At 36.7% G+C, this 24,998-nt stretch overlaps 1 protein-coding gene across 1 annotated transcript in view; it reads left to right on the top strand.

Annotated features, from left to right (window-relative positions):
• Positions 1–17,503, top strand: part of LOC131433736 (patched domain-containing protein 3) — a 165,584-nt gene extending 148,081 nt beyond the window's left edge. Inside the window, exons 8-9 of the mRNA XM_058600315.1 lie at positions 13,863–14,389; positions 14,462–17,503. Coding sequence (XP_058456298.1) covers positions 13,863–14,389; positions 14,462–16,039 — 2,105 coding nt within the window. The 3' untranslated portion in view covers positions 16,040–17,503. The remainder of the gene's footprint in view (positions 1–13,862; positions 14,390–14,461) is intronic.
• Positions 17,504–24,998: the final 7,495 nt, after the last annotated feature.

Below are 24,998 nucleotides of genomic sequence, written 5' to 3' on the forward strand. Positions count from 1 at the left end.
TATAGACATATATGCTCTCCCTGTATCGAATTATACAAAGACGGGAAAGATAAACTTGTAATTGATGAATTCCACCAAAGTGTTAAGATATTCCACAAAAGTCAGTGAAAATGGTCTTTGTGGAGCCCGTACCTTCCCAGACCGATCATCAGCACAATCGATAAACCGGTTGTTCTCTTTCACTTTTCCATGATTGGCAAAAAAATCACGGAATACTTCCGAGCCAGTTTCACCAGTGGGCGCGATTCGGCAGGTGAGAGGAACAATTTGCCAAACAGCTCAATGAGTCACACTATGCCGGGAGTGCAGGTTCGGAAGAAAACTGTTCCTAAACAGAATATGGCCAAGTCACGGCAAGTTCAAGTTGAACTTGCTGTTGCAAGAAAGACGAATGGACACGGCTGATAGCCACAAACCAACGACCGGACTGAACACTTTCGATTTCGTTAGGATATATGTTTAATGTGTAGATTTTTGATATGTTAATGAGGTTGATGTCAATAGAAGGGCAGATTTTGCTGCAAATATTCACCAGCTTCCATGATTGCAAACGATGAATCATATTAAATATGTCATCCTTGTCATTATTTTTTATCTCTCCAATTTTTGAACAGTACAAATGACATAATTTAAATGACAAACATTCGCTATTAAATTTTGACATTCGTTAGTAAATTACTCATCAAGAAATTTTAATTACCTCCAGGATTGCGTAACATAACTTTAAATAATCTTACCAGCAGTAAACAGTATCATACTTGATGGTGAATTATATTTTGTGGTGGGGATCTGGGGAGAAAATGTTAACTTGATGCCAGTGGTTAAAACATCTATAAGTGACAAAATAAACCTTCCTTATCCAATATGTTACGATTTGCAATTTGCAGAATATTTTCGCTTCTCTCATCCTTTTCACTAGCGCCAATTCAATCGGAGCAAGTGTCGAGCCATTTACTCATCGCGTAATATTTGGCGTACAGCTGCAATTACCGACCGGTGAATAGATATTATACGGGTGGATATTATATCCGAGTACATCTAGTCGGTAAAGCATTGCCCGGTGCCACGGTACCGTAAGAGGCGCATATGGAATTCCAAGTCACACACACATAGTAGATCGGAAGTAGGGCAACCGGTTTGAGGAACTACTTTTGTGGAGGATCGCTAAACGGTCTAATGGAAGGTTTGTTTGGTTCAATCATCACGGTTCGCATCCGTGGGAAACGATCATGATAGATGATATGGTTTTGATGGTTAGTTCGGATGACTCGCATATACGTGAATGCAAATGTTTTTTTTTCGATTTCTAGATTAAAATAATTTTTACTAAACTACGAACATTTACGCATTCTGGTGACGAGAACAGTGTACTGTGGCAAGTTTATAACAACCTACATCGCGTGTCAACTGGGCTTTTGCAATATAGAGAACAATCAAACATTCCAACAACTAGCTAACATTTATTAATTCTGTACTGGTTGCGATAATTCCCGGGTTGGCGGTTCAATGCATAGGGCGCTGGTCTTACAAGCCAGTTGTCGTATGTTCGAGCCTCGGCCTGAAAGGGTTCTTAGTGTCAGTAGGATCGTATTACCAGCCATGCAATGATCCTGTACGCTATGAATCGGCTGCGAAGTTTGTTGAAACAGACAGGCAATCAGTCGAAATTTAGTGAGAAAAGACGAACTGAATTGTTAACTCATTTTCTTCTTCTTCTCCTATTTTGAACGTGTTAGTACTTGTCTATTGTTTAATTCGAAATCAAATTTTGGTACACTCTTAGAAAAAATGAAATTTACGCTTGACGTAAATTCAAGTATGCCGTAATTTCTTCGGTGATGACACAATATTACATATACTAACATGCAAACATAAATTTTGCGTCTGTATCGATGTGAGTTTCAGCTAAAACAACTGTGAAGTTAATGATATGACTTATCTTTAAATGCTTTGTATTGTGAATGTAAGTAAATCGCGACGCTCCTTTTATGTGCATCTATAAAGATGTAACATTTTTTAAGTGTGTAGTTATGTAGTTTTTCGGAGATATAGAACTTTTTCTCAGAATTCCAACGTGAACTGTTGTTGCGAGGAAACCAACAATAAGACCTACCTTGGACCAAGGTCCTTGGTTAGTATCGTCAATTCCTATAGCTGGAGTGTAATGAAATGTCGTAAGTCACCAAACTTTTACACTAACACATTCATAAAGTGAGCGAGAATCCCATGACATTTTTAAAGTCACTGTCAATTGGGTTGATCGTGCAGTTAGGAACGAACAGTCGAGTATGAATTCATTGCTCAGTCCGTCATTGAGACAATGTGAGTTGTATCGTAGAATGACAGTTCAGCAGCTCTCACGCGAAAAATTACGCGATCGCAAACATTGGTACAACTAATTGATTGCTGTTTTTTTTTCAAGACTGTCATTTCTGATTTGCTAGGTGTTCATATATTATTAGAACATCGTTACAGCATCCTTATTTGAAGTATTGTTCACCGTTATCCACTACTCTTTGCAATCTTTCTGGTATACATCATTTTGTAATTTTTGCCCTTCTCATATAGAAAGGTTATGCAATCACTGTGAAAACCGACTTTTGAACCGAGGCCCGGAGGACCGAGTGTCATATACCATTCTACTCAGTTCGTCGAGTACGCAAATGTCGAGCAAAAACGACTCTCTCCAACTTTTTTAAATATTCATTAGTTTTTTGTAGTATCAAATAAGAATAATGAGAATTTCTAAAAATAAACTTTATTTTTGATTTTATAAAAAACTGTTAGATTTTTTTCAGTGTGTATAATTTTACAAAGGACAAATTATTACCTACTACTTCTTCTTCTTAGACAAAATTTCCGTAGAAGCTATAAATTTAGGTTATAATTGTTTAAAAATAATGTGGCTTAAAACACATAGGTACGCCCTTTTCAAAAATTAGTCTTGAGTGAAATAATACAAGGATCAGCCCCTTGGGGTTGTTCGAGCTATTGATGTGAAACAAGGTAACTAAAATTTCTAATGATCGATATTTTCAATCAAACAGTTCAATCAATCGCCATGCTTTACTTATTACTTTTTCGAACAGTTCTTCTGTCAAGTTTAAAACCTGCATACGTTGCCTTTCTATTTTTTCTATATTCGAAACACGAGTAAAACACGAATGGGGCTGTCAGTTTTTCTTGTTATAATATCCCGATTTGAATTTCAAAACTGGCATAAATTATTCATCTAGAACTAGAACACTACTGAATATGCCCTAAAATTTACTCTGGGATATTTGAAAATTTCTCAGGTGAAAACGACATAACAAAGCATTTCATCCAAACTCGCATGACACAAGATCAAAGCAAACCAGTTAAAACTTCAAATCGTTTTATAGCGCTTTGTGTCTTGTTTTTTAGCAACTACCTTCCTCTGACATGTTACACGTGATACTTATTCTTCTTCTTTCTTCTGGAGACGCCGATTGATGGCATAGCAGCTTAGGGTGAAGCCAGAGTGGGCGCGATACGCGACGCGATCATTAAAGTTATGTGTTTCGTTCATTTGTTTATAGCAAAAAATTAACATGTATTTCAGAGTAAGCACGAGGCGTTGCGTAGTGACAAGCGATTTTCGGTGCGACAAACAACGAAGCAGCACGTGCACAGTTTTTCATGCGATTAACGAGCGACGAAATTATTTTAATTATTTTTCGTTATTGCGGAAGAAGATAATTTTATAGTTATCAAAGCTCTAATCAGAGCAGTTTCATCGGAATGCGCAAGTGTTGGAAAGAGATTTCGAAAACATTAAAAATTACTGGCATGTGCAATCAATGAAAGTGCAATGAGTTTTGAGAATATTTCGAGTTATTTCGATGAAAATTTCAATTTTTATTTATTTCAACAGGCATTTTACGCCATCAAACATATCCACAAAACTCTTCGATGAATATAAAGTCTTCTGTACATTACAATGACAACGACATGATTGATACCGTCGATAAGGGTTATTTGAAATGGCATCTAGTCGGATTGAAACATTTGAACTAGCGAAGTTGCGCTTCTACTCCACCTCTCAGCAAGAAAGTGGATGAGGAATCCAAATAGAAAAAGCAATCGGCACTACTTCTGGAAATAGAACTTCGAAAGTTGAAACTACTGGAGAAAAAAACATTGTCGTGTAAGAAAGATTTGTATTCTGCAAAAAAGCTACAACTTCGGATAGAGCTGAAGCGATTGACACTACAAGAATATAATTAAATTATATTGTTTTGTTACTACTGTCACTTTGACACTCGCTACTATCTCTCATTGGAGAACTTTCGCGTTACGCATCGCGTCGCGTGTCACGCCCACTCTAGCTTCACCCTAAGGCTATATCCCGGTTAATTTTCGTTCATAGTCCAATGGACTTTCTTTTCACTGGACTACAAGTGAAAATCTCTCTGTGTGGCTACATCGAGTCGACGAAGTACGGATAAAAATTCTTTCTTTCTTGTGAAATACGGGAATTTTTACCGTACTATCACGATACAACGTGCAGGGCCGCCGAGAGAAAAAAAAACGGGCCCGGGGGGATTTCAATACGGGCCCCCTTTGAAAACACCTCTATCTTGGAGGATTGAACGAGCAAAAAAAAAGGTCCCAAGGTAAGTTCCATTATGAGCAACGCAAAAAAATTTTAAATCTTCGAATTTACGGGCCTCATGAAAAGTCCGGGCCCGGGGGAAATTCCCCCTCTCGGTGGCCCCGACAACGTGCTCACCCGTTGAGAGATTCACCGGAAGTGACACGTAATACTGCAACGTTAGCAATAATTTTGGTTATATTTATAGATACGCGTACTTCTCTACAGCTTCGCTTTTGCATCAACTGATCAATCAGAGCGATGCTTCCCAGTTAATAGATAGCTTACTCCTTCAAAACCATCGTCTCCGCAAGGGAAATCCATTATGGCAGCATAGTGTCTTATATTTTTACCTGACAAAATAGGGCACTGCTTGGTATTAACCAAAATTTTCAATCATGTATAATTGAAAATACAAGGCTTGATACATTCAATTCGAAACTTTAAACTTCCAATCAAATGGTGAAATAATATATATAAATAATACAAAATTGACTGAGCTGTAAGTGTTCAAAACCTGACCACATTTCAACGTGTATTTTTTCTTGAGTTGCCTAATTTGCACCCCTATATAGAAAACATAGATATGTTCCACATCAAAAAATCTCTAAATCAGTGAAAAATACTTTATTTACTATATCGAACACACATGCAAATTGAAGGTGGTCATACCGGAATTTTGCCATTTCTGTACGATTTGGCGTGGAATTGCTCATTTGCATTTTGTCGTCCTTATTCTCAGCCAACTGACTGCATTTGAAAATAGCCATTCTGTTGACCTATCTAATTATAAGGAAATCATCAGATATATTAGTTTAGTCAACAATATTTTAGTTGAAATGACAAGGGTGTGGAATAACAATTGACTTATTGTCAACTGATTTCTCAAAATCAAATTTCCAGATATTCCTTGATATTCCAGAACGATTTTAAAATTTTACAGACTTATCGCACGATTCTCGATGTTTGGGATTGTCGTACGTAAAAAATTCTTCTGTCTGTGTTTTTCAGAGAGCATTTATTTAGTGACAAAATGTCTCTCAGGATCAGTTTTCTTTTACTCGTACAATACAGATTAATTATATTTCCAATTCTAATGATTACGCGAGCCCCACTTGCGCTTGTAGTATCAGTCTTTGTGCAATACATATTCTAACTCTACCTTCAGGCTCTTCATCTTCCACCTAAATATTACCGAAGAATATGGCATGTGATAACTTTTATCAAATAACACAGATTCTTACACATTTAAAATTACATTACTTTTGTGGATATTGATCATTGCATGACTAGTACTACAATCCTAATGTTACTAAGAATACTTCCAAGACGGGGCTCGACAATACGACAATTGGTCCTGAGCATTGAACCGCTAATCCGGGAGGAAAATTTAATATCAAGTGATTATTGTCTGTATAATTCAATATTGTCACAATCTGAAATCATCCATCCCAGAATAACATTGAAAATCCTCACTGAAATAAGGCTAATATTATACTAATTAGTAATTTGCAGTAAAATATCTCATGATACCAGTATTATTGTTCATGATGTATTTTCATAACATGAATACAATATTTTACCGAGTTACTATTGCATAGTGCATCGTAATAATTATTTTGAAAGATCAAGCCATTGACCGAACCATGTTATTTGACAACCATTGTTAGTAGGGGAAACCGGGGCTAAATCGGACTTTTGGAAAATTGAGAAAAGCATCCATTACAGCTAGGTTCTTATCCAAGTTAGCTATACCATTGTATAGATTCACCCTTCAGCTACAATTCCCAACTTGTGGTTTGGAAAATATGCATTAGTTTCCGTAGAAAACCACGATGAAGTGACCAACTCAAAACCCAAAATTTGTAACTTGGAAAAACATGTATTAGTTTTTGTACCAAGTCACGATAAAGCGACCAATCCGAAATCCAATATTTTGGAATCGTTGGGCTAAACCGAACTTTAAAGTTTTACAGAAAATTGAAGAAAGAATGCAGTAGGGTGCCAAATCTTAAGATAACTTAATGCTCGCTGGGAATAAATTGTCCCGAAACCCAAAGGCCTTGCAGTACCTAACAATTGATATCGAAACTGACTTTATTGAGTCTTTATTGAATTATTACGGGACGCATAAATAAATTTAATTTCCGCGTAATCGACAGCACTCAATAATCACTGGATTCAGCACGGAATAACATAAACATATGAAAGAACTAACCAGACCGTCATTACAATGTTCAGATATCAAATATACCCAAAAAATCAGAAAATAAAAAAAAATCAGTAAATAAATCAGTAATTGACACGAACACGATTGACGCCATTGACTGAATTTACTCAGCGTCATCCAGCTACCTGACGTCAGTCTATCAGTCCAAAGTCAATCCATTGATTGAAATAATTGCTGCTTTAAAAGATATTTAAGCTGTCTTGTTTAACCCTGTGTCCGGACTAGCTCCGGTCTCCCCTAGATTTGAAAGCACGTGTACACACTATGTAGAGAGATGAATTTATATCAAATAGATTGAATTAAATTTACGGACGGAAGAGATTTGAACCAAATTTCAGCAATGCCCATTAAAGTACTTGCGGTCCAAACCCTTACACTCAATTACATATTCTGGTTCGTTAGCATGGTGTCACATTTAGTGAGAAGACCGAATTTATGGACTAACAAAATAAACAAAATTTAATATTGATACATTTTTTGTATTCATTATAACGACGAAAATACACACCATGCGTGAACGAGTTGAAAAACAATCTTCTTTTATCAAATTGAATGCCGTACTGCCAAGTGCAATGACTGTTGCAGAAGTTTGTGTCGTGTTTCATATCGCATAGCTTGGCTCGGATAGTCAGTGTAACAAGCGACAATTGAGTATTTCCTGGATTGTGATCGTCGCAGAACGAACGGAGCATTGCGATGAATATAATCTAAGAGTGTTCTGTCTAGAAGGGTGTTACTGCACATACCGATCCTAAAAAGCATTTCTAAAGAACCATTGTGATTCAACTAAGAAATTGAGTCTCAGACAGTCTGAAACTATGTTGCGAATTGTCGGTGCAAACTGAGCAACGAAATTCATACATAACCAGAAAGGTGTAGCACCCTCCGTCTCAAGAGCAACAGTCATTCGCCATATCACTTTACTATGGATCCATGAACGAACCAGCTATAAATCAAAGGCAATAAATCTTCCATAGTGCTTTTTGCTCCTAGTATAAGTCTGTTTACTTCATTGATTACTACAGCTACATACCTGCAACTGAACAGGTCTGCAACATCTAGTATTGGCCACGCTTCTTCACACGTTTCAATCTATCCGACGCTTATGGCAAAACTTGTTCTTTCATTTTGAACACCTCACTTGCGTCTCGTTTCTTTAAAAAAAAACTTTCTATAAACGTTTCTAATCTCGTCACCAATTAAACAACTTTTTTGATCCCAATAATCTTCGACGGTGCACAGTAAACGTGAATGTTTCGCGTGACATCATCACTAATGACTTCCGCCAGTTACAACTTACTAATCGTCATCATCACACAATAATAAAAACTGTCGTTTATTTTTAATTAATTGATGATTATTTGGAGAACTCTCTACACAAGTAATCAAACTATTTAACTGAGCTTAGAGAACAGGAATCCATGTGAGGTGTAGATAGGAAATTTAACTGCCGTTTTGAAAAGTTCTAGCAATCACTTATGGGCATTTTCGTTCGAGCTTGCAAAATGTGATTCATGGTGAACCGTTCGAAGCAGTGACTTTTAAATAGTTTTCACTTGTATGTTTTACTCAGGTTTTGGATGAAACTTTTTTTCAACTTGGATGTTTGTTCTCTACACTCAGAAAAATGTTATGGTACCAGTTACTATATCAGGGATCATGTTGACCATGCGAGTATAGTGGTTTTCAACCGACAATTCAATCAGATGATTTCAACAATGGTCAAGTTCATTTTTACTATATAAAGCTTTGCCTCTAGAGCAGTAAAATTGAACAGAATATTGTCTGAATAACTATTACGAATATGATGGTTACACTCCAAAAAATTTGAATTTCACAGGTGACTCAATCCCTCATACGATGTAATTCATAAAGACCTAATTTGTCGGAAAATTTTATTTGTAATGGATTAATGTTAGATTAGCTTAAATTTTACTGGTTTCGACTGTAACTTGCGCTCTGCTAGCAGGTGCGACTGGATGAATTTAAATGCACCTTTTACCAGCCAAGCAGATGCAAGCTTCTGTGATTCAGTCGATTAACAGACGTACTTGCGATCCAATGGTTTTTTCGGTTCAAGTCGCCGCGGTTACTATCAGTGTTCTTTTTGCCTTTATCATATAGAAAGGTTATGCAATCACTTGAAAAACCGACTAATGCAAATTGGCCCGGAGGGCCAAGTGTCATATACCATTCGACTCAGTTCATCGAGCTGAGCAATGTCTGTGTTTGTGTTTGTGTATGTATGCGTGTGTATGTGTCAAATAAACTCACTAGGTTTTCTCGGAGATGGCTGAACCGATTTTGACAAACTTAGATTCAAATGAAAGGTCTTCCGGTCCCATACGGAATTCCTGAATTTCATCCGGATATGATTTCCGGTTCCGGAATTATAGGGTAAAGTGTGTTCAATATTGTACACCGTCTCTTAAACCGGCGAAACAAAAAACGTAAAAACTTTTCTAAACTGGTCTCAAAACTACACAAATCGATAGTCATTATCAGTAGGCAACTAAACAATCCAATTTAGGCTATCCTGGTTCCCGGTATCCGGTTTAGGAAGTACCGGAAATAGTGGTCATATATACCAAAATAGATCTCACTCACTTTTCTCAGCGATGGTTTGACCGATTTCCACAAACTTAGATTCAAATGAAAGGTCTTCCGGTCACATACGGAATTCCTGAATTTCGTCCGGATCCGACTTCCGGTTCCGGAATTATAGGGTAAAGTGTGTTCATTATTGTACACCGTCACTTAAAATATTTTCGGATGCAACAAACATGTTATGCATAAACAATCTCTTGGTTTCTTTCAAAAATCGAAGAGAAAAATGTTGAATAGAATACCACAATATTATAAGTACATGAGAAAGGCATCATTACACCACTAGGTGGATTAAAACAGGTTTTTTTTATTTCAATGAATTTCATGTCATGGCGTTTTAGACACAATATTAAATGTTCTTCCACGTAAATTAGCGTGAACTGCGACGTTCCATTTATGTGCATCTAATAAGATGTAAAATCACTGCACCGCTACTGATTCCACTGCTAATGTTTTCCCACTTCAGATAGCAAGCTTCCAACGGGAATGGCGATATTTGACTCAGGGTCCTCATCAGGAAGGAATACTCATGCTGTGGTGGCAGGTGCATCGTGTCGTAGTCGGAAACAGCACCGTCTGGAACTGGAAACTGTCACTTCAGCTCATGTGGTGACATCAGTTCAATCCTGCATCACTCATTACGCCGTTGTCTGGTGAAAGGTTGATGATTGACGTAGAAGCATGACTGCGGTTGCAGTTGCTGATCCAAGAATCTGGATCACTATCCGGTGAAGTATTTCCCGGAACAAGAATGAGCAGCTAGAATGAAATCAACAGCCGAGTCAAGAAGTAAACCTCAACACCTGCTAGATTACCGGACTAAGATATCTTGCTACTTCTCCCATTATAAAGAGCTTATGTTGTTTATTGACTTATTTTTCATATACAAGACGTCCATTTACATAACGATTCGACTTGACTGAAAACAAGTTGAAAAGTTCAATTTCAACGATGGAAACGAGTATGACTATAAAACTTACATTAATTATCTTCAAGACCAATGTAAATGAAAAATTATGCACAATCACAAAATACAAAAACTTTGCATCCATCACTCCAGTTATGTTATACACGTACGAAATTTTCAGCCATACTGAAACTTTTTTATGCCCAATAAAAAAATAGATGCGTTTATTGACAATTTGTATAGTCAGCTTAAATAAAATACATAGTCGGTTGAAAAAACACTATACGAGCATGTAGTTACCACATGAATTCTGTTCATATAAACAATATGAATAGTGTTTCCAAACTTCGCAATCTTCTAGCCAACTACATATGTACTCATGGTAACATTTGTACATTGTAAAGAAGAACATACTGATATGGTAGCAATAACTACTTCGCTTTTCAAATTTATCATGAGCGATTTCACCTTCCTTGTGATGGTGATTTTATCTATTTGTTCTTAGTTTTGAGATCTAATAACCATTGTTAGAATGACCATACCAGAAAAGTCATAAATACAAACAGTCTTCTCAAGTTATAGTCTCTGTTATCTAGTACAATTTATACAATACAGATGGTGAATAATCTCATATCATGGCCGTTGTTACTATTTAAGCATATAGTTGAAATGACCATGACAAACAGGTTACGGCTACTATAGTATTTTTCTCAGTGTACGATGCAAGGCTGTTAAGAATTTCGCGAATTAATTTAATAAACGTCGAAATTTTCATATCGGTAGGTTATTTCTATCAAGTAATATGGTTCAGCTAAAGTATGGCCTATTTCAAAATTCGATAATTGTCATACACAAATCATTTCAAAAATTTCAAAAAAAAAACCTCCATGAGAATAAAATTGTTTACTTCTACTTGTGGCATTTTTAGATGGATAACACAGGAGCGATTTTATCAACTGGAACTTGCATTTTCTGGATCATTGTTTTCAGTATTACAAAATCTGTCAAATTTTAACCAAAAATATTCGCACAATGCTTCACAGCCTAAACGGGTGCATTGAAATATTTCAAAACCTACACCGTGATCTACCATAATTTGGTTATTTTTTTTATTTCATGCGCTTATTTGAAGCACGAATTAAAATATATAATTTAACACAAACTAATATTTCCTCATCTTGACGTGCCGAATCGAAAGGAATGTGGCACTTGGTTGTCAAATCGGTTGAATAGACTTTCTATTACTTCGAATCAAATTTTGAAATGTTTGTTCATATCATTGTTAGATTTCATTGTGGTGAACTTTACTTTACTTTACTCATTTATGCTAAGGAATTTACATCGGTATTACATTCCATACCTTAGCGTACAAAGCCATTGTCTGCCGGGTTTGTTGAACGAAAAAAATGGCATTCGGTTCAACGGTCTGTTTCAAAATCGGCAAACGAATGTCCCGTGTTGGCCTCCCGTTGAACGATTGATTGGACTTTCATTGAACCAATGATCCAACGTATTGGACCAACGAAGGACCACCGTTGAACGTTTTTTAAGAGGGAATGAAACACTGTCAAAATATTGCCTATCTGCTCGAAAGTGCAAAGCCAGTGCAAACCACGCCACCAGTGTTTTTCAATGTAAAACGGCATAAGAATCCTTCCAGATCAGGGCTCGAGTTAGTTTTTCTTCGAGCTAGTTTTTTTTGAGATCAGTCAGTTCAATCAGTGAAAGTGCACAAAACATGTTTATGCATTTTTCCTTATTAATTATTAATATCGTTTTTTATACCCGGCTTTAACATTTAGCGGTCGATAGTTGCCGTTACGAGCTTAGTTTTTGCACAAATTCATTTTTATTTCACTGTTCTGTTCTCTGTTATACTCTACTATAGTTCAACGTGACATTTCATTTTATTGTACGATAAGAAGTGGCCATTTAATCATATGCGGGTAACTAGCTTCAGCACAGGCTGTTTACTAACAGTTTTGCAAAGTTGACCAGTCTTTTTCAGAAGCTGTCTTGATATGTTTCCATTAATATGCCTTTGTCAAGGTTAAACAAGTTTTAACGTCTGTGGACATCCGCTGTTCTCGTATCTGTTATCACAAATAATGGACTCTAAAACACTCAACACCCACAAATTGCACACCAAACCATTGCATTCCTACCGGTAATAATCCACTATTTTGTCCAGCATGGTCCATGTAGATTACTTTTTGAAAAACTACAATTGAAGCTAAATTATGGCTTCCAACAAAAATATAAACCCTTAAGCCAAATAGAGACTCAACCCTCTAACCAGCAAGTCGCAAATCACAGCAAGTAATTCTCACACAATTGTTCGAATTTTTACGTACGTACGTTTTATTTGAAATTTCTTTCACGAAAGGCTGTTCTGAGGCAGCCTTGCGAGTTACAGGGTTAATTGGGCAGCAATTGATTCAAAATTCATCGAAACAATTGTAAGTTGCAGTATTGATGAGATCCTGCAAATAGTTGTATTGATTTGATCCTGCAAATAGAAAGTTACGATAGTCCTGTTACGTTTGATTATAAATTTAAAGACCCTTATTACCGGTGTCACTACACGGTGAAAACCAAGTGAAGTGGCTGTGACCCTTATTATGGGTATCACTTCACGGTGAAAACCAAGTGAAGTGAATGTAGGTCCTTATTACGAAAGTCGCTTTAGAGACAAAAGTAAATACTTGGATGAACTTGATGTCATTATTACCATCACGCCACCAACATTTTGTTGAAAAAATTAGTTTTCTCCACCACAGTGATCACTTCACTATGCGTGATACTGGTAATAGGTAAAATAAAGTGAAGTGACACGTAAGTGAAGTGAATGTGAAAGTGGAAGTGAGCACGGTAATAAGGGCCAAACTGTAGTTCGATCAATTTCCTACAACGCATCAATTATGCGAAAGCTTAGCGACTACTATACCACAAAATTCAACGGAACTCTTCTTTCAACGCAACAAAAATGTGAATGTATAATTGTAAACTCGAGCAATTTCAGAAATGGGTAGCAAGTCTACTCCGATTTAGATGAAACTTTTCATACGCTTTCGACTCGAGTTTGACTTTTCAAAAGGGGGGAATCAGTTTAAGTTTTTTTTAAATTTATTTTCTAATTCTTGAAGAAACATTAAACTTTTTTGTTTGTTTAGAGTCCCCTATTGATATCCTATTGCTTCTTCTAGGACACTATTAATGCAAAAGTAATTGTTTTCGAGTTACAACGATTGTTATACTGAAGACAACTATAAAGTTTCATTCGAATCAGTGAACGTCGATTATGATTTATCACGTTTTCTTCAGTTAAATTCTGGAGTTACACACACAAAATGATTTCTCTGCTGGTTTTTTAGTAACTGTGTTTGAATCCACAACTGTGTTGCAGTAACATTCCCATAAATCGCATATTTGAATGAAAATCCATGTCAATTGCTAAACGAATTTACTCTAATCAACTACTTTTCATTCTCACACACACACAGAGAAACGATCATGGCTTTACCGAAAGTTCAACACCGGTGGAATCAACCACGACGATCCGGACAACCCAATCGACAACCGGGAACATATGCTGATGAAGTTCTTCCGCGACAAGGTCGCCGACGTTCTCAACCGAGGCTGGGTGAAGGCATTAGTAATTTTGATCTTTGCAGCCTATCTTGGGGGGGCCTGCTACGGATTGACCAACATCACTGAAGGATTGGAACGTCGGAAGCTCTCCAAAGAAGACTCGTATTCGGTGAAGTTTTTCGACCTTGAAGACGAGTATTACCGTGAATTTCCGTATCGGATTCAAGTGATCGTGACCGGTGACTTAAACTACTCGGATCCCACTACGCAGATGCAAATTGAGGATTTGATGCAATCACTGGAAAACACGTCCTACATCACGTCACCGCTGTATAGCGAATCTTGGTTGCGGTCGTTTATCTCGTACGTGGACAGGAATAATGACTATTTGAATCTGACGTTAGACAGTGAACAGGCATTCATAGACGCCCTCAAAGAGGTTAGTCGGATCGTGTTGTTTTAGCGTAATTGATAACAAAATAATGCATCTATTGTTTCTCTCTATTTCTAGATATGGCTGTTCCCAGCAAATCCTTTCTCATTGGACGTGAAATTCAACGAAAATGGCACCCGCATTTTAGCGTCACGTTTCATGATTCAAGCCATTAACATCACCGACACCAATCATGAGAAAGTCATGGTGAGAGACCTACGTCAGATTTGCAAAAATTCGCCGTTGAATGCAACCGTTTTTCATCCTTACTTCGTATTTTTCGATCAGTTCGAATTAGTTCGGCCCACTTCAATCCAATCGATGGTGATCGGTGGATTGATCATGATGTTGATCTCGTTCATCTTTATTCCGAATTTCCTCTGCTCGTTGTGGGTTGCCTTTTCGATTGTAAGCATTGAACTTGGGGTTGCTGGCTACATGAGCTTGTGGGATGTTAACTTAGACTCGATCTCGATGATCAATCTGATAATGTGTATCGGATTTTCGGTTGACTTCACAGCGCACATATGCTACACCTATATGTCATGCAAGGCTAGAACCCCAGATGAACGAGTCCGACAGGCACTTTACAGCCTTGGAATGCCTATCGTACAGGGTAGTGTTAGTACCATTCTGGGGATGATAGCGCTTTTATTGGCTGGTAGTTATATTTTCTTGGTATTCTTCAAAATGGTATTCTTGGTGATCTTCTTTGGGGCGATGCATGGACTGTTCCTGCTACCGGTGCTGCTGTCACTTTTTGGCCCAGGATCGTGTACTTCATATTCCGAAGATGAACTTAAAATGTCCGCAGTAGAAAAAGCATATCCTCATCCTTATTGTATATCACACCCTCAGTTGGCGTTGACTGGGGCTTTTGGTAGTAAAACGTTTCTTGGGGCTCCATACAAGGCTTACGGAGATGAAAAAGATCTAGGACTGGGTACTTCAGGGGAGGATTCCAGTGAAAGTTCCAGTAGTAAATCACAACGAAGGCAAGCGATTGAAGATGAAAACACTAGAAGAAGGTACGAAGAAGGTTGGAGAAGATCATCGCACAATCTCACTGGACAGAGTCAGTTTCAGCCCGTTTTGGATCTGTATGGGCAAGATTCAGTGTGGTCTAAACCAATAAGCAAACCTACTATAAAAATGGGTAACAGTCGCTTCGTTTATGACGATTCGGTTAACATAGCCCAAGGTCAAACTTCAACGAAGAAAAAATACGACTACGATGAGGATTTACGTCGGCCGGAAGATACCCGAGTACGCAAGTACCGCTATGAAGACAACCGAACGTTTGAAGATGATGAGGTTGTGGAGGACGACTATCAACACACAAACCGTTACTACATGTACGACACTAGTCATGTGAAGCGCATTTCAAACGACAGCAACAACAGCGGCAGTGACAGCAACCATAGCAACCCAAATCGCCGGAAGTACTCAGACGATGATGACCACAACAAACGACGACGCTTCAGTGATGAACGCCGCCCAAGAAAATATTCCCCACCGGAGGGTATCTATAAACAGAATCCCCACCGTTCATCCTCGCAGCACAATCTGTACTATCCGCGGCAACCACCGCAAAGGACCGTATCCCAGAACAGTTTGCATCAGCTGCGGCACATGGGTGATATGAGATTTCCTTGAGAGTTAGCCTGAGTCTGGTTTCTAGTTTTGTTGTATATGTAGACAACGGTAGTAGCGGGTGGTTTGAACTAACAGCGTAGAACTTTAAGTAGGCAATTTTAAGATTTTCACCTCAATCCGATGGGAGCGCTCCTCCATTATCCTAAGGAGCTGTTTTCATTTTCTACCTTTTTCCTTTCATTCGATTTCGGCGATAATTCATCGTTTTCGGTAATCTGATTCATGATTGATTGATCAAGTTCGATTGCGAGCAGCAAGAGATCGAAACAAAATTTGTTTTCATGACACTATCCGATATCGAAAAATTCTGAAATAAATTAAATTTAACAAAGCCTAGGTTTTCAAAGCACTACCGAAGAATGAAAATTAAAATGTCGTAACATAGTAAACTTCTGATATTTGATGAATATTTAATTTGATTGTTCGAGCAATAAATTTGAACATCCGGAAAAAACTTTTTCCGTATGTGATCTAATGCACTACCATTTGATTACACTACTGATATCTACTATCTAACCATCGCCCAAACGTTCATCAACTATAGGAAAGTAACCAAAATCAAAACCATGACTGATGCGATGTTTTTGGAAGGAAATATGCATGTATGTATTTCATTTGGAAGCCATTGGTTATTGAGCTATTGAAGAATAGTTTCAATGACGCTTTTGAGTTCTGTTTGCACATGTTTAGCTCGTTTTTGGAGAACATGTATATTTCCTTCCAATTTCGCAAACCTCTTCAATTCGAAATCGTCCAACAATTGCTTCCACTGCTAATTCTTCAATTCCGTGGAATCTCCAGATAAACTCAGTTTGTATCATATTAGTGAAGTTAATCTAATAATTTTCTGATCGCGACTCGAATGTATGTGAGTAAGAGAATGCGATTCGTATGCATTAGTTTTAATTATGTGAGTTGTGAGAACCTTAAATGTTTGCTCCCTCGTTTCCAACTTAATTTAATATATTTTAGGCGATTTCGGAAAATAATAAATTTAAATAATAATAAAATCCTAGTGGTAGCGAAAGACAGGTCGACAAGAATCTTCTATCGCATACATACAGAAATTATGGTATGTATCAGGTTATTCCAATATACGTAGGAATTTAGAATGTTCAATAAAATGAAGCTACCCATTCGGCTATAAAAGCATAACACAATAATTTTAAAAAATACGGAACGGAATAAAATGCCAAAAAATATATTGAATGGTACCCCACTGTAGGTCTATGCAATATGAATTTTAATAATAGACGCAACCACCAACAAACGTAATAAAGGCAATGTATAAAATGTTAAGGTATGGAATCTGAAATAGTTTAGAAGTATATTTTCTGTATTACACTGTCCAACCGCGCATGCATTCTAGATATTCAGCTGGGGGGTTAATGCTCTTGAACGTGAATCACGGGCGAAAATAGAATGAAATATTAAATTATCGAAACGAAAATAAATTTAAAAAAAATCAATGCAACTTGTTCATTATATCCGAATGCATATGTTCCTGAATCATTTCATGATATACTTAGGCTGTGGACCATCTTGCAAATTATTTTAACTTTCAGTTCAAATTTTACAACCGAGTAGTTATTTTTATCGAGTAGTCAAATTTAACCAAAAATGCGATTTTATAGTTTGACGGATGGATTGTTATTTGGATTTATTTCGCACTAAATCTAAAATGGCATTAGGAATTAGAATACAGAGAACGTAAGAATAACTTCAAGATAAACGACGGAACCGCAACACAACCTAAGTACATTCCACCCAAATGGGGGGGGGTGTTTACGTTCAATAACCTAATTTTAGGTAAAGTGGCTCTAGGTAATTTCCGTAAGGCACGTTAAAAAATACTTAAAGATGAGTTATATTTACTCTACAGTTGAGTCGTAATGACTCAATTTGAGGTTGATACGGTTTACTCAATTTTAGCTTATTGAACGAGACTCTCGTTGTTGGGTGGTTTCGCTCTTTGTATTTTGACAACAATGGAAGAAGTAAATGAAAGAAAAGATTCAAAAGAACTCAAAATTGAGTAAGAGATGTCAAATAATAGGTAGTTTTTAGGTTTCCGTGTACTTTGTTTGACAATGTATTGTAACTTCAGCTGTTTTTCAAAGAACGGTGAATCTAACACTGACAGCAAATGGAGAAAAACATCGATGAATGTTTCGATTTTGGTTTTAAATCTTATTTAAAAATTATCGTTTGTTCTCAGATCAATTTAATCGTTGAATTGTTAGTTTATCTTCAAAAGGCATGCAAATTTTACCACTTTCTATCTATATCCACTGAATAAATCAACATAAAAAGAGTTTCGCCCTTTTTTTATTTGTTTACTTTTATGCTTCCTGTGTGAAGATACGCCCTTGCGCATTTTTCATGAAATTGTCTGGTTTTCGCGACTAAGACAAATCTGGGAGTAATTTCATCGTCTCATTTACTATTTCCAGTAGTTGAAGGTTCGGGAACCATCTGAAATAAAGAAAAAAAAAGTTTCGCCCTTCCTTACTAGCAATTGAAGTATCGCCCTGTTTGTTGTCATGGAACATGGAGGGCGAAACTTACGTAAACAAATGGAATGATAGTTTCGCCCTTTATAGTTTTTTGTATTACTAAGATTGAGATTTTTGTAGAATCCGAATAATGAGGATGTAGGATTTTGAAGCATTTATTGGTAGGAGAGAGAAAAACTATTTGTTTACTTTTGTAAGATTCGTCCTTTTTTGAAAAACTGCTGACTTTTTTTTTGACTCAAAGTATAAAAAGAAAGAAGAAATTTTTACTAAAGGTGTGAAATTAGAATATTTTGACAAATTTTTTTAAGAGTCGGAAAATAACTACTCTCTTAGAAAAAAAAAAACGTTAAACGGTGGTCCTTCGTTGATCCAATACGTTGGATCATTGGTCCAATGAACGTCCAATCAATCGTTCAACGGGAGGCCAACACGGGACCTTCGTTTGCCGATTTTGAAACAGACCGTTGAACCGAATGCCATTTTTTTCGTTCAACAAACCCGGCAGACAGAGGTCCATTGTTGAGCCGTTTTCAATTTGAGGAGTTGGGCTAGTTTTACTGGAGAATTTCCATAGTTTTTTCCACATATTGTTGCCAGACTTTTGCCGGAATTCTGCCATAATTCCACAGAATTCCGGCAAAAATGGCTGACAGACATAGCCAGCCGTCTGGGGGAAAATCTGCCCGCAATGTACAAGTGGGTTCGAGCAGGGTTGTTTTGACAACGACAAGATAACAGCACAGACTAACAGACAGGACAGTCAAATTAGATTCTTCAATCATTTTAACTGTCATTTCGAATATTCCTTTATTTGGGACAGTACTCACATGTGTCATGATGGCGCCACGTTACCCTATCAAAAACATCCTGTCTGTCATCTAGACTGTGTTTATTTTTTTCATTTACCAACAGAGTTGCCATTTATACAGAATTACCTGTAATGTATTGATATGTATTTGCATTTGTATGCGAATTTCATGCAGGATACAGATTTAATACATATTGCCAAAACTATATACAAAATTGTGCCTACCTCTCATCCTTCAACGCAATACAAAATCGAACCCGTTTAGTGGCAATATTTACTTGCTTCTGATCTGCCGCCACTTAATTTCGGGTGAAAATTACCAACACAATAAAAAATAGTCTAGATGAACAATGTTGAGAAAAATAAATGGTTACCTTCCAACATCGCTAAAAAGTTTAATATATTATTAACGTAATATAATAATTTACTGTGACGATTCATTTCCAAATATTATGATGAAATCAGGCATCCCTGCAAGCAGCTGATCGGTGTTGACAAACGAGGGGGAACCAACTAGTAAATTAACTTTTACATAACACAAGGGGTGTACCGATAGTAAATAGTTCGCGCAGTATAATATAGGTGGAACTAGTGCATCACGAAAAATTATTTTTTATAAGAATTTACTCATACTGTCATGTCTGTTAGTCTGTGATAACAGCTCGACTGTCGAATTTTAATTTAAAGCTAATTACATAGTATGTTTAAGTATGTTCACATCAGTTCTGATATCAAGTGATATGCGAATATACTTGATATCCTATAATATCAATTTGATGTCAACGCATATCACCATTTCTGAATGATATCTGGAATATCATGAATTTTAAGAGAGAAATGTAATATTATTGATCTTATCTCTAATGGAAAATTCAAGATGACAAATTGATTGCCAAACGATATTTCGTTCATATGTGAACATTCTGACGTGATATGCATATCATCTCGGTATATCAAATGAAATCAGCGGTGAAGTGAACATGGTATTAGTGTCCTGAATCTGAGTATGAAACGTTCATGCTAGTGAAGCTTGTTCCGATCTGCTAATCATGTGTAAAACTCAAACTTAGATCCTTACCCAACGTCAAATCGGAGGAAATACTAGAATCAGGAACCAAAACTGCGTTAATCTTAAAATGTTTACTCCATTTGCTTATTAGATTTTACCTAGTGATTTGCCGCATTTGTATTTGTGCGCGAGTGATATCCTGAATGCTCGGGTTTGTTTGCTTGTAAACTATCACACTTGTAGTAAAAAATGAAGTGTATCCATCAGGGTAGCAAAAACTCACTCATGATACTCATTTTCTTCTATTTATCAGCTCAGCTCATGATTTGATGGCAACCAGTGGATGCGACTCATTTCTCAGATGGTTCTAATATTTGACGTATACGGTAAACTGGATGCACCTAGAAATAAATACTGATGTGGTACTGCGAAAGTTAGTACAAAAATAATCGAGAACGTGATTATATTTACTGGAAAATACGAGCAAGTCACCATCTTGTTCATTTTATTTACCTATAACTGGCTAAAAAGTATCTCAGTAATTTACCTAGATTCTGAGTTTGTGCACTCTTTTTTTATCCTGGGTGCATTCTACTAAGAATCCAACAAAAGTGTACATGCTCAAAGTTTAGGTAAATTATTGAGATACTTTTTAAGCAGATATGGGTAGAAGAGATTAACAAGAAAGTTATTTGCTCCTATTTTCCTGTAAACTTTTCCAAATTCTAGATCATTTTCTACTAACTTTCTGAGTACTACAGAAAGTTTTAATTTCAAGATGTATCTAGATTACCGTGCTCATCTGTTCACTGGTTGGTAGTACGATGTTGAGGCGTTGTTTTCTCTTTCCAAATGGTTGCCTAGTTACTCAACTCGCTCAGTGATGCTGAGCTTTGAGTGTCAAAACACAAAGGGTCAAACCACAGTGAAAGTTCCGTTCAATGAGTTAAAATTGAGTAAACAGTATTTAACTTGAATTATTGCAACTCAACAACCGAGAAAACTTAGTACACTATTGAGTAGTTCTAACTACCTTTCAATATTTTCTGCATATGGTTTATAAAATTACTTTGAGTCACTTTACTTAAAATAAGGTTAATGAACAGAAGTTCGATAGAGCTACTCAAAACTAGGTAACTTTCTGGTTCCGTGCAGGTTCCAGTAATTTATAAATTTCTTTCGATGAAGATCGTTTTCTGCTCAAATTCCTGAGAGAACGGATTACCATATCACAACCGCTTTTTCGATGTCGACCGTTGACCACGAGAATATGGAAACTCATGTAAAAATAGTATCAATTTGTAAAATAACGGTAATGGAAATAAAAATTTTATCCATCACAAAATGCAGCATCAAACTTTATCTAATTTTGTTACGAAATGAATAAATTTAAAGAAGTTTGAACACCTAAAATATATTTTCATTCACATCATAGTAACATCCTTTTGAAATGTACTAACGCAGACTAACCTACAGGACACTCAAAATGGATTCTTTAATCATTTTAGCGGTCATTTCGAATATTCCTTTAGTTGGAACAGTATTTGCATATGTCATGATGCCACCACGTTACCCTATCAAAAACATCTAGTCTGTCATCTAGACTGTGTTTATTTTTTCATTTACCAACAGAGTTGCAGATTTTTTTTATGTTATTGATTTGTATACATCCATGCGAATTTCATGTATGATACAGATTTAATACATATTGCTAAAACTAAAAAACGGATATGTGCCTCCTACTTCTCCTCTTCCAACCCAATATAAAATCGAACCGAATCAAATGTTTTGTTACGATATTTACTTACTCCTTGTCGGCCGCCATTCGATTTCGGGTGAAAATTACCAACACAATCAAAAATAGTCTAGATGAACAACGTTGAGAAAAAATAAATGGTTACCTTCCAACATGGCTAAAAAAGTTAAATATACTATGAACGTAGGCCCATAATATATTGCGACGATTCATTTTCAAATATTACACAAAGTCTGATGAAATCAGATATCCCTGCAAACAGCTGATTGACAAACGAGGGGCAACCAACTAGTAAAAATTTTTTTACATAAGACGAAGAGTGTAAATAATTCGCCCAGTTCAATATAGGTGGAACTAGTGCATCTCGAAAAGAATTCACTCATAGTGTCATGTCTGCTAGTCTGTGGTAATAAATCGTTTGTACAGAACAAACAGAGAATTAAAGATTTGGTTACGCTTGAGTGTACTGTGAACTTTGTTGGAGCAGACCCTGTCCGTTTAGAGATAGCTCAGTGGCAAGAATAAGGTGCTCTAGTAAGTGCAGTCGTAGCCAATATCTTGATCATTTCTGGGGAATTTGAATGATTATTTAAAAAGAAATATAGAATATCTGTTTGGACATGCTTCTTCATTGTTTTGATTTTCCAGAAGAAGGTGGGAGATATCAGTCTTCAGTTCAGTTAAGTGTATGAGTTTGACTTTTTTCACCTACTTGAATGTGCGAGTAAACATTTGAAAACGGTCCGTGATCGTATTTTCGGCGAAGCTTCTGTTTGATGTCGGAACTGGCTCTTCAGTTATTTTTGTACACCAATGAGCTCAAAACCCCGAAGAAAGCTTCGATTAGGCGACACTGAGGTAGATTTATCGGGTTGTGGTTTTTGGGTACAAATGGGATCGAATGGGTATTCAGGAACGATTGTGTTATTTGGCGCAATGCGATGACGCTTTATTCGGCCAAAACACGTATTGTCCATCAGCATGATGGTTTTGAAAAAAAAAACGGTATCAAAACTTTCTATAAACATTCGTTCTGGGACACATCTTGATTGCTTGCCAACCCAGATGGCTTGAACCATGGCTTAGAAATGCCTTTCTTGGAAATGACAATGTACAGCATCACTTTCTGTTGAAACTTATGTTTAAACTAATATTCTATGTTCGGATGTACAGTTGAACTATCCGTTGAATAGTATCGATCGTTTGCGGGAATCTGCGTCTTCGAAAGAGTCTTTTCAATGTTTTGCAGATGTACTGGTGACGGCATCCCTTTGACTCAGTGAATCCTTGTTGTTGAAGGCACGAGAAAGAGAACAAAGTCCTTTTGCGTCTATAATTTTGGCTGGTCTTCCACTACCTGCCTTATGAGCAGTTTTTGGGCATCTTAGGATATTGTAAACTGTCGAAGCCGCAACATTTTTGCTTTTAAAATGTTGTACCGTATACTATTTGCCGAGATTTCTGTGCAGTTCGTAGAACGGCATTTTGAGCAAAACTGAGCAAGCATGAACAAAACAGAAAATACTAGCAGAAAGAGGAGAAAGAGAGCTAACACACTCTTAGTTCTTTCTGAACTCGTTTGTTGTTGAGCATACAGGCCTCGAAAAAATTCCAAAATTTTAGTTGCCACCCGTTACTACTACTTTTTGTGTAAACTACGATTAAACATGGAAAATCTTCAAAAATGTTTGAAATTGGGTAAGGTTAAGTTTTTTCGGTTCAACATTTTTTCAAACAGAAACCAGAGTAATGTTAATTGCTCGAGTACTAGAATGTATAGCGATCGAGTACCATTTATTTTGGATACTTTATTTGTTATTTCCGGGCATTTGAAAAATGGTATTGAACCAAGTTTAATGCTCCATTCTAACCAACTCAGAGTAAACACATTTTCTTCTACTTCTACTATGATTTTTCAAATGAATTTACCAGTTTTTATAAGAAATCGTTGAAAATGTGAAGTAATTAAAAATTTTCCGCCGTGAAGTAATTAAAAATTTAGCCGCCGATGTTGACAATTTTGATCGGTGCACAGGTCTAAGCTGAATATCTTAGTAATATGATTTGTTTAGTTGAAACAACATTGCCCAGTGATTTCGCCCGTGGAACGAATCGTATGCGAAACTTACGGTTTCGTTTCGGATAAGTTTCGACGTTTGCATTTTGTCTCTTTAGGTAAAAAATGAAGAAGATAACAAAGCGAGAGACACATCAAATGCACGCTATCGAAACGAGACCGGTTGAATAATATCGATGCATTAGAAAAAAAAACCTGTTTTAATCCACCTAGTGGTGTAATGATGCCTTTCTCATATCAATCATATATAATACTGTGGTATTCTTCAAAATAATGTTCTTCGATTCTTAAAAGAATAACCGAAATCGGTTTCTTTGACCGTCTACTGATAAAAACTATCAATTGGAAAAGATTTGAGGTCGATTTAGAAATTTTTTTAAGGTTTTACCCCATTTTCAGTGATGGTATACAATTTTTAACCCACTTTACCCTATATTTCCGTATCCGGAAGTCGGATCCGCATGAAATTAAGGAATTACGTATGGGACTACAGAACCTTTCATTTGAACCTAAGTTTGTGAAAATCGGTCGCGCCATCTATGAGAAAAGTTAGAACACATGTTTTCTTTTTTTTGCACATTTTACCTCATAACTCCCGAACCGGAAGTCGGATCCAAATAATATTCAGGAATTTTGTATGGGACCACAAGACCTTTCATTTGAATCTAAGTTTGTGAAAATCGGTTCAGCCATCTCCGAGAAAAGTTAGAGCAAAAAACGTTACATACACACATACGCACATACACACACAGACATTTTGCGTACTCGACGAACTGAGTCGAATGGTATA

The sequence above is a fragment of the Malaya genurostris genome, chromosome 3, assembly GCF_030247185.1.
Source record: "Malaya genurostris strain Urasoe2022 chromosome 3, Malgen_1.1, whole genome shotgun sequence".
NCBI classification, from domain to species: domain Eukaryota; kingdom Metazoa; phylum Arthropoda; class Insecta; order Diptera; family Culicidae; genus Malaya; species Malaya genurostris.